The following is a 9,786-nucleotide window of genomic DNA, read 5'->3' on the forward strand; positions in this document are numbered from 1 at the left end:
CAGTTGCTAGGCAACAAGGAACAAACCACTGAGTCAAGTTAAATTTGAGTGTAACACAGAAGAGCCAATGCTTCCTGTTCACCCCTTTTACTTCAAAATAAATGTCACTCGAAAACAATATTCTAAAACAGTTGCAATCTTTGAACTTTTCCTTCGAAAGTCATCTCAAACTTGGCATACAACCCGCTCAAACGGGGCCATAATGCCGCTTATATTAGCACTTCGCCCTGAAAAGGAGTTTAACCGTCTCACTATATTATCAAGTGCTTTGCTTGTGCCTTTAATTTGAAAATAAAACTGCGGAACACATGATCTATGCTGTCGGTGGCTTGACGCTACTAGCCGGAGCTAGCTAAAACGAACCAAGAGCTTACTTAGCAACAATCCTTACGAGGAGAACGTGTTAATTTCATCATTTTACGATATCTGGCCACTTTCAATGAAAGATGAAACTAGGAGGCTAAAACCTAACGTTAGGTAGAGGACGTAACCGCTAACGTTAACAATTTGTGTTGTTATAGAAAGGAAAACCCAACGTTAGCTTGGTTAGTGATAAACAAGTCTCAGCTAGGTAAAGAGTCATCTCTTCAAGACTCGTCGGCATGGTGAGTTAATGTTTCTGCACACTTAAATTTCATACCAGGACCGTATTGATACTATAGCAGCCTCGTTGGCCCACTAAAACCCACCACAAGTCCACGGAAAGTTATGTGATCACCTGAGAAAATTTTATTTTGTTTTTGTACCTTGGCAGATCCTCTCTCGCGTGAAACCAGCAGTGGGAGGAGAGACACCGGTGAGCATCAGTGAGAAGAAGAAGAAAAACAAAACTAAAGTTCCCCGCTTGCAGGAATACCTGCAACAGAGAGACTACCTTGGGGCCCTGACACTGTTGGAGGTACACACACAAAACCAGCTCAAACCAGATCAAGGGTTTCTAATTGTGTATTAAACCGATTAAAGGGCCACCGCTCACTAAAAAGGACGGGTCAGATGTCCTGTGCTGAGATGCATTCATGTATCACAAGAACCTCTGTGTGTGCTGTTCTACAGGTGACTTGACACCTGGAGAACTTGCAGAGTGTCACATTACAATTATTATTATTATTTACAGGTAATAGAAGTAATACAAGATTATAATTTATTAGTAATTGCTGAATAACCTATGAAAAGAGTGTTGATTTCAAAGAAAAATTGATTCAGAGAAATTAATTCAATCAGTTAAGTCCAGTGTATTATCAGTTCTTCATATCGCTCCAAATGATTTTGTTTTTTCAAACTTCAAGGAAGAAGCAACCATATCCTTCATTAAATTATATCCATATGTGATGGCTCTTTTTCAATAGTTTGGTGAGCTGAGATCTGAGAACTTGCTTAGTTTTCTTTTAGTGCAATTCCTCCTGCAGATTACCCTGTATAGCCCTGGAATTAAAGTTTCGGAAATAGAATATCTTCCACATGTATGCAACAGACAACACTGTATTAATGGAAGTGCTGCTGCTGACGTGTTGCTGTGTCATCTCCAGTTTCAGAGGAGTATTGGAGAGAAAGAGGAGCATGCAGACCTCTGGATTGGTTATTGCGCCTTTCACTTGGGTGATTACAAGAGAGCTATGGAGGTATTTTTTCCTGTGTATGTGTGTGTCTGAATGAGTGTGTGTAGCTAGATACACAGAATTTTATATAAAAAGCCCTAAATGCAGTATGTAAATTCTAAACCCGTCTAATAAATGGATAAGGATGTGACTGACAGTTTTTATAAGGGCTGAACAAATTTGTAATATTTGCTTATCATGCTCTGACAGGAATACAAGTCTCTGACAATGAACCCTGATTGTCCTGCTGAGGTGTGGGTCTATCTGGCCTGTGCCCTGTTTTTTCTGGGGCTCTATAAAGAGGCAGAGGAGGCTGCGTCTAAGGGTAGGCATTTCAGCCACTTTACTTTAACCTACATTTTGTACAATGCTATTCGGGGAAAAACATTTTCTAGCTCATAAGTAATCCGTGGCACTATTAAGCTTTTTATGTGAACTGTGAGCTACTTTCAGTTTTTTGGGAACCTGTGGAATCAAATTAGTTTAAATAAAATACATTGGAGTCTGACCACCAATCAATTGCATATATACATTTGTACACTCTAAGTTCACCATTTGACTTAAGGCAAAATTTTGTTTGCCTCGCATTCATCATCATTCAAATGTTAATAAACTATAGGATGCACAATTATGAAAAATGGTGACATATATTGTTGCGACGTAGTCTTTTCATTAGTCTCTAATAAAAAGTAAATAAAAGTCAGCAAAATGAAATCCAAATGTCTCCAGGTTTACTATGGACACCCAGAATTTCGACTAGTTTTCCTGTACAAACTTTGGTGTAAATCTGACAAAAGGTAGTCCTCTTGTGCACCATTTGTTATTTAAGTGGTCTAGTAATTTATTTCTATGGGTTTACTGTACAACTTTAGGTCCACTAAACCACTCTCCAGTCCTTGTGTAATTTATATGGTGGATCAACTTACAATGCTGTTTAATCAGTTATTCACTAATGAGAGTAAGGTTATGATGTTAATGAATTGTGCCTCTATTGTCGTGTGCTTTGCTGGCTAACTAAATTTGATATCTCTTGTTCTCTTAGCACCAATGTCTCCACTCCAAAACCGGCTCCTTTTCCACTTGGCTCACAAGGTTGAAAAATGAATCATATTTTACTATTATGTGTTTACTTGTCCTCACTCAATCACTAAAGTCACTCCTGAGAAACCCTGCAGTGTTTATATACACATTTATATCTGTAATAATGTGAGATAAACTTAGAGGTCTGTGTAGTACTTTCATCTTGTTTTACCTGGGCTCAGTAATGAGGAAAACATTTTGTGTTTCCAGCGTTTGTGTAATGGATCTTATTTGCTCCCTACCTTTTTTCTGTGCATATCACTTTAAATGTCATCTCAACATAGGTCTAATAATTCTACCTTGTTGTTTCATCTCTTCAGATATATACGAATATCCACAGTTTTTCACCTGTTTGATCTAAGGTGTAATTTATGTCTTCCTTCTGTCCCTCCAGTCTCAACACAGTCACCCTAATCAGATCCCTGTTTGAAGTTTTCCTCTTTTCTTCATGTCATGTCTCAGTTCAATGATGAGAAGAAGCTGATGGGTTTCCACCAGAACCTGGAAGATGTGACAGAGGATCAGCTGAGCCTGGCATCCATTCACTATATGCGGTCGCACTACCAGGAAGCTATAGACATCTATAAACGGCTTCTTTTACAGAACAGGTCTGTGCTTTCCCTGCCTCTTACTCTCTTAAATTAGTTTCACAGATCTGCTGGACACATGTACCCTCCTAGCACCACCTTGGCAGGTGTTAGTGGTTAATGCTTGAGTATTAGACTTCATGGGCTTCACGCCTTGTGGAACCATAAAGATAATTCAAGCATCAGTGCTGCAGACCTGCTGAGCTAGCTTCCTCTAACACTGATATACTGTATCTGTAGTAGTGAGGGTAAAAAATCGAAAGACTTTGATTTGGCAACATTTCCTGTTCCGCTTTTGTTTTTGTGGCATCTGTGGCCAAGGCGCATGCAAGTTTACTTTTACTAGGTTGACAGCAAATGTGACAGCTTTAAGCTTCAATTATATCCCCTTGCTGACATGCACAGGGACAGCTGCGGACGCCACATACATTTTGTTGTTCTTATTATAATACTTTCTATTTCACTAGTGCCACGCGGACATGCCATCAAATCTTCACTTTTGTCTGATCATAAATTGGAATTAATTCTTTATTCACTTATCTAGTAATAATTTAATAACATCATAGTGACAATGACAATAGTGAGTAAATTGGTGATGTCTTCTTAGATAAGTAAAATTTCCTTTTCTAAACAGCTATAAATATAACCAAGTTACTCATTTTGTTAAGAATATTGATGAAATAAAAATATGTAGAAAATAGTCACAGCAGTAAAGTGACACGAATAACATCTCGTATCCATCAACTACAAGAAATAATATATAATAAGTAGTGATATAATTTTCCATCTTGTTTTCTCAGAGATTTCCTGGCCCTCAAAGTATATGTGGCTCTGTGTTACTACAAGCTGGACTACTATGATGTGTCCCAGGAGGTGCTGGCCGTGTACCTGCAGAGCATCCCTGACTCCACTATTGCCCTTAACCTTAAGGCCTGCAACCACTTCAGGCTCTACAATGGCAAGGCAGCAGAGGTAAACAGTGTCTGACTGCTGCATACCCTAGCTGGTGGTTCTTCATATTGACATGTTTTCACATTTCCATACTCAGATTTTTATGTCTCGTGTTTAGTCTATAGCAAACATAACTGCGTAAGAACTGGTACTGGAACTATTTAGAAGGCAAACATAAGAAGTCACCATTTACATTAATTTATCAATGAAATTGACTTACTTTATTTTCAATGCGAACACCAATAGGTGAACGCTAAAAATTTCAACAAATAATATGATTACATCTGTATTTAGTGAGGTTGATGTATAGCATCTGTGCTGGTACAGTAAATCTTTGTTTATTGGCTGATTTTATTATTTTATTTATTTATTTTTATTTGCATGTTCCATTACAGTTGAGTCAGTAGCTGCTTATCCTTTTCATTTCTTTGTGGACAATAACCAGTGGTAATTTTTACCTAATGTGTGCATTCTCTCGCTCTCAGGCTGAGTTGAAGAACCTAATCGACATTTCCTCCTGCTCCTTTGAGTTTGCTAAGGAGCTTATCCGACACAACCTGGTAAGCTCTTCACAAGCTCTGTCTGTGAGTGTGTAGGTGTGTGCATACACTAGTGACTTACATGCCAATTTTCACACTCTGAATCTCACCCTTGTGTTCTGCAGGTGGTGTTTCGTGGTGGGGAGGGGGCATTGCAGGTGCTGCCTCCTCTGATCGATGTGATCCCCGAGGCCAGACTCAACCTGGTCATCTACTATCTCAGACAAGGTGTGTAGGTGTGGCATGGCAGTTTTCAGGAACAAGCAAAACAAGAAAAATATGCATCACACGTTTTATTATAAAATGATAAGAGAAAAACTGATGATATAGTATCTTTAGACCTTTATTTACAAATGCAATCACCTATTCATCCAGGAGAAGTTATGAATACCCAAATATAATAAAATAACATATTTTTATTATAATGTATGGTATTATTTTATCAGTTTTAAGTAAGCTGAAAATAACACAATAGTATACAACACAATGAAATCCCACGCTTATGTGTCGATGCTGTGTTGAACAAAAAAGTTGAAAATATAGAAGATAATTATATTTTTCCTTATCCAGTCTTTAGCATGCAACATTTCAGCATTGTAATGTTGATGTATAGTTGTTTTAATTTATTGGAAACTTACCCGAGTTCAGGGATTCACATTCTCATTTTTATATTTCCAGATGATGTCCAAGAAGCTTACAACCTCATCCAAGATTTGATGCCCACCACACCTCAGGTGACGATATTGAGTTTGAATGTGATGATTCATTTGTTCTGTGTATTGTAACTACTTGGCCTCAATGAGATCTGCTCAGTTTCACTCTAACATAAGAGATAATATAGTGGCGGTGTTTAACTAAAACCAGGGATCATATTGACTATTTTGCTGTACGGTTTATAGGTTTTGCTGTTTTTTTTAGTATAAATGTACAATTAAAACTACAGTAACACCAGATTAAACAAAGTCTGTTAACAAATCTCTTCTTCTTGTTCCACGTAAGAGTTCCTGAAGAGCTTTTTCTTTCTTCTGAATTTTTTTGTACCTTGAAAAACATCTTCATGTCGCCTGAAATTGATGGATTGTTTGGCTTTTGTATCTCTGTTATTCATTTTTTAACTTGTTGAAATGGATTTTGATGTTTGAAAAAACTGCAGATTAGATGATTCACTCTGATCATTTACTGTTTCCTCAGGAGTATATTTTGAAAGGAGTGGTAAATGCCGCATTGGGACAAGAAATTGGATCAGTGAGTGTTTCTGTTTAACTTGAAGAGTTACATGCAAATAAATGAGATAACAGTGAGTGTGAGACATTATCTTTTTATCTTTTCAGAGGGATCACTTGAAAATCGCACAGCAGTTCTTTCAGCTGGTCGGAGGCTCAGCTAGTGAATGCGGTACGTTGAATAGAAGTTTAATCAATATGATCCTTTTAAAGAAACACTGTGCGAGCGTGTGTATAACATTTTTTGTCCTTTCAGACACTATTCCTGGCAGACAGTGCATGGCCTCCTGCTTCTTCCTCTTGAGGCAGTTCGAAGATGTTCTCATATATCTAAACTCAGTCAAGGTTAGTGATGTTCAGTACAAGGCACACATTATATGGCATATTCCATTGAAGACTTCTGTGTTGTTACTTTACTGTGGTATCAGTCTGTAAGATGGAGCTGAAAAAAAGACTCCCACACACTGGGTGAGAAGTGTCACTTCAGATGACAAGTGGTGCTTTACAGATGCAGGTGTGTGTTTGTGTGTTTCTCCCCATGATTCGTACTACCAACAAAAAGCTGATATGCTCTTTATTTCTGGACACGTGGGCACTCGTCCTTTTTTTTATGTGGGCATAACTGTTCTTTTCTCTTCGCAGGGTTACTTCTATAATGATGACACGTTCAACTTCAACTATGCTCAGGCTAAAGCAGCTCTTGGCAACTACAAGGAAGCAGAAGAGGTACCTTACTTCAGCAAACAGATTCATCTGACTGAAGTTACTGATCATTGTATTGCACTAACTTTAATGTTTCTTTCAGGTTTTTCTGCTCATTCAGAGTGAAAAGATCAAGAATGACTATGTTTACCTCAGCTGGCTGGCACGATGCTGTATGTATAATAGTTATAGTGATGATAGTATATTTGATAACAAAAATCTTTCTGCAAGGAAAATTCATTCATGTAGCATGATACATACAACAAATTTACATACATTTAAACTTCAAGGGAATTGAAAACAAGCTTTAAAAGAGTGACAAAATGTCAACATATATACATTAATTCAAAGGCATTCCTTATATAAACGTGAACATAAAGATTTTAAAAAAATATGTCACAAAACAAAATAAAACAACATTAAATTGCAGTAGAAATAATTGAAGTTCACTAATTATAAAATGATTAACAAAATCCAGTTAAATCCAATTTCAGTCAGAAAGTGATAGGTATGAAAAAATATTTGAGAACATAGTCAAGGTACCTTTACTTGTTCAACTGTCAACAGATCTCAGCTAAGCTTCAGCACAAAGGGAGTAAAACGATTAAATGTTGAGATGATTGATACTGTAAAAATAATAACGCAAAGTCCCTAACCCTAACCCTACAGGTAAATACCACAGGCCACCAGCATGAGAATACCAGACTGCTCGTGAGGTGTTTGTTCAGTAAGAAGGCTGGGAGTTGACATTTTGCATATATTATAACGAGTGAAAAACCTCCAAAACAGGCGCAATGTGATCCAGTCCCTTAGTTTTCTCTGGCAGACTTGCTGCTGCATTTGGCACGAGCTGCATTAAGGTAAGGTCTTTTTAGGTAGTTATGAAAAAAGTTACAGTAGTCTACAGCTGTTGGCATAAAAGCATGGAGAGCACCTTCAACCCTATATATGTGTTCACTGAGGCTGAGATCTGAATCAAACATCACTGCCAGATTTCTAGCTTTAGGCCTGTAAAGAATTTAGGGTTACTATTGCACTCGGCTAGTGTTACACTCAGCACCTCTAAGAAATGGAAATCTCCATGAAAAGATTTTTCTCCCTTTCTTGGCTTAATCCAGATCAATAAAACCTGCCCAAAGGCATTTAATATTTTCCAAATTTAAGTCTATAAAAGTTGCTGAAACTGGCTGTGAATGATGGGTTATTGAACTCTCGTCTTGTTCCTGTCAGACATCATGAACCAGAGGGGTCAGCTTGCCTGGGAGCTCTATCTGAAGATGGGCACTTCCTCTGACTCCTTCAGTCTGCTGCAGCTCATTGCCAACGACTGCTACAAGGTGACATCATCCTCTGTCTTCTGCCTCTCGTATCATCTTCGCTTACCACTTACCATTTAGTTTACCACAGTAGTGCTGAAACGATTAGTCAATTTAACAGTTGTCGATTGGCGGAAAATGAATCACCAACTATTATGATGATCAGATAATTGTTTAAATTACATATCAAGCAAAGGTTTTAACCACTGGCTGGTTCCAGCTTCTCAAATGTGAGTTTCGATATTTTATATTATTATATATTGATTAACTTTGGCTTTTCGACATTTGGTCTGACAAAAGAAGCAATTTGAAGACAGATCACTGGGAAATTTTGATTGGTACAACTTTTGTATTTGGTAGTATCGCTGCAACTAATCATTATGTCCATTGTCTATTAATCTGCAGATGATTTTCGGATTTATCACTTAATTGTTTAGTCCATGAAATGTCAGACAATAGTACATACATACACATATACAATATACAATTTTAGCTCTGTTTAAGTACCTTTGCACCATTGTCTTCATCTGGCTGTTTCTTGGTTAAAATACCATAATTTATTGCTAAAGGTCGGAGCATTCAGTCCTGTGTGACACAATTCCAAAGCATAACCATTTTCTGAATTCACATATGTCAAATGTATATAGCTTTTCCCAAAATCCACCTTAAATGGAGGCATTGCACATTTCATTTTCTACCTGCCTGTTTTTATGATAGTCTTATTTCATACCAATTTTGGCAGTGTTATTGATTATAGTTTAACTTGGCTGCGGTCATGTTGTTAGAGGTGCTGTCTGTCCTTCAAAAGGCTCTCAGTTTGCTCACCATATTTTTGAAATGCAGTGAGCAAAGTGTGAGCAGACATGTAGTGCTCTGGATAAGAACTTTCTGTGGAAACAGACTGCTCATTTGGTAAAGAGGTGGTTTAATCTGTGCCCAGAAAGTCAATATGTTGCCGTGGGTCACGACTACAACCTGCTGTTTCAGATGGGCCAGTTCTTCTATGCAGCCAAAGCCTTTGATGCACTGGAGAAGCTGGACCCAGAATCCAACTACTGGGAGGGCAAGCGAGGGGCATGTGTCGGCATCTTCCAGCTCATACTGGCAAACAAGGAGTCCAAGTATGTTTGTCTCATTTTTTTCTCCTGTGCAGTAGTTTGGGTCCTGATTTTTCTGTTTTCTACATTTAAAAACATTTTTCTTCATAATCTCTGTCATTACCCTGTAAAATTGGTAAAATCTGGACTTGCACATCAAATATTTGTGGTCTGTTTGAGTGGGTGTGATGTCTAAATAAAAGAAACATGAGAGATGGTGCATTCTTGATCTAATCTTGTTCCCTCACATATCCTGTTTGTGTTCTAGGGAGACACTTAAAGAGGTGGTGCCCTTGCTGCGAAATTCAGGAAACCCCCAGGTTGAATACATCATCCGAGCTCTGAGGAAGTGGGCCAAAGACAACAGAGTCCTCCTCTCATGACAACCCTCAGCACTGAACTTCACCTCACTGTAGGCCTACATCAAGAGTAGCTACATTATGCAGAAATCAGCAGCTGTTACAGTGCATTTGGTCATTTTCAGTGACTTGAATGAATGATATCTATGCCACATGAAGAAATATTGAGCTATTATCTTTGATATAAAGTTGTGTTTTGTATTAAAAATACAAGGTTTGAATTGCGATTATCTATGTACTTATATATTTGTATTAAAATGTGAAGTGTTTTGTAAATTACTCTTGTGTTGTCAGTGATTCATTTGTGTGAATTTCATTTTAGTAACTGACCTTACAC

The 9,786-nt window shown here is 37.8% G+C and overlaps 1 protein-coding gene across 2 annotated transcripts; it reads left to right on the forward strand.

The window, feature by feature from the left end:
- Positions 1–332: 332 nt before the first annotated feature.
- On the forward strand, positions 333–9,728 carry ift56 (intraflagellar transport 56). Of its 2 annotated transcripts, none has more exons than XR_008826491.1 (18): positions 333–605; positions 755–898; positions 1,527–1,619; positions 1,806–1,920; positions 2,638–2,687; positions 3,138–3,283; positions 4,063–4,234; positions 4,699–4,773; positions 4,878–4,980; positions 5,431–5,486; positions 5,944–5,997; positions 6,084–6,147; positions 6,232–6,320; positions 6,618–6,701; positions 6,781–6,850; positions 7,347–7,537; positions 7,908–8,014; positions 8,981–8,995. XR_008826491.1 is itself a non-coding variant. In XM_056367911.1 (18 exons), exons 1-18 carry the CDS (start codon positions 603–605, stop codon positions 9,471–9,473), a joined length of 1,674 nt encoding a protein of 557 aa, XP_056223886.1. In that variant the 5' UTR covers positions 333–602; the 3' UTR covers positions 9,474–9,728. The 2 variants fall into 2 exon arrangements, 1 of the variants encoding a protein (XP_056223886.1); XM_056367911.1 differs by lacking the exon at positions 7,347–7,537 and adding an exon at positions 9,359–9,728 and having other exon boundaries at positions 8,981–9,114.
- Positions 9,729–9,786: the final 58 nt, after the last annotated feature.

Source organism: Seriola aureovittata, chromosome 3 (assembly GCF_021018895.1).
Source record: "Seriola aureovittata isolate HTS-2021-v1 ecotype China chromosome 3, ASM2101889v1, whole genome shotgun sequence".
Lineage (NCBI taxonomy): Eukaryota > Metazoa > Chordata > Actinopteri > Carangiformes > Carangidae > Seriola > Seriola aureovittata.

Bases quoted from the DNA above. Each gene is read 5' to 3' on its own strand.
- ift56 (XM_056367911.1), top strand. The intron at 1,620-1,805 runs GTATTTTTTCCT...ATGCTCTGACAG, and splicing joins ATTACAAGAGAGCTATGGAG to GAATACAAGTCTCTGACAAT. The intron at 6,321-6,617 runs GTTAGTGATGTT...TTCTCTTCGCAG, and splicing joins TATATCTAAACTCAGTCAAG to GGTTACTTCTATAATGATGA.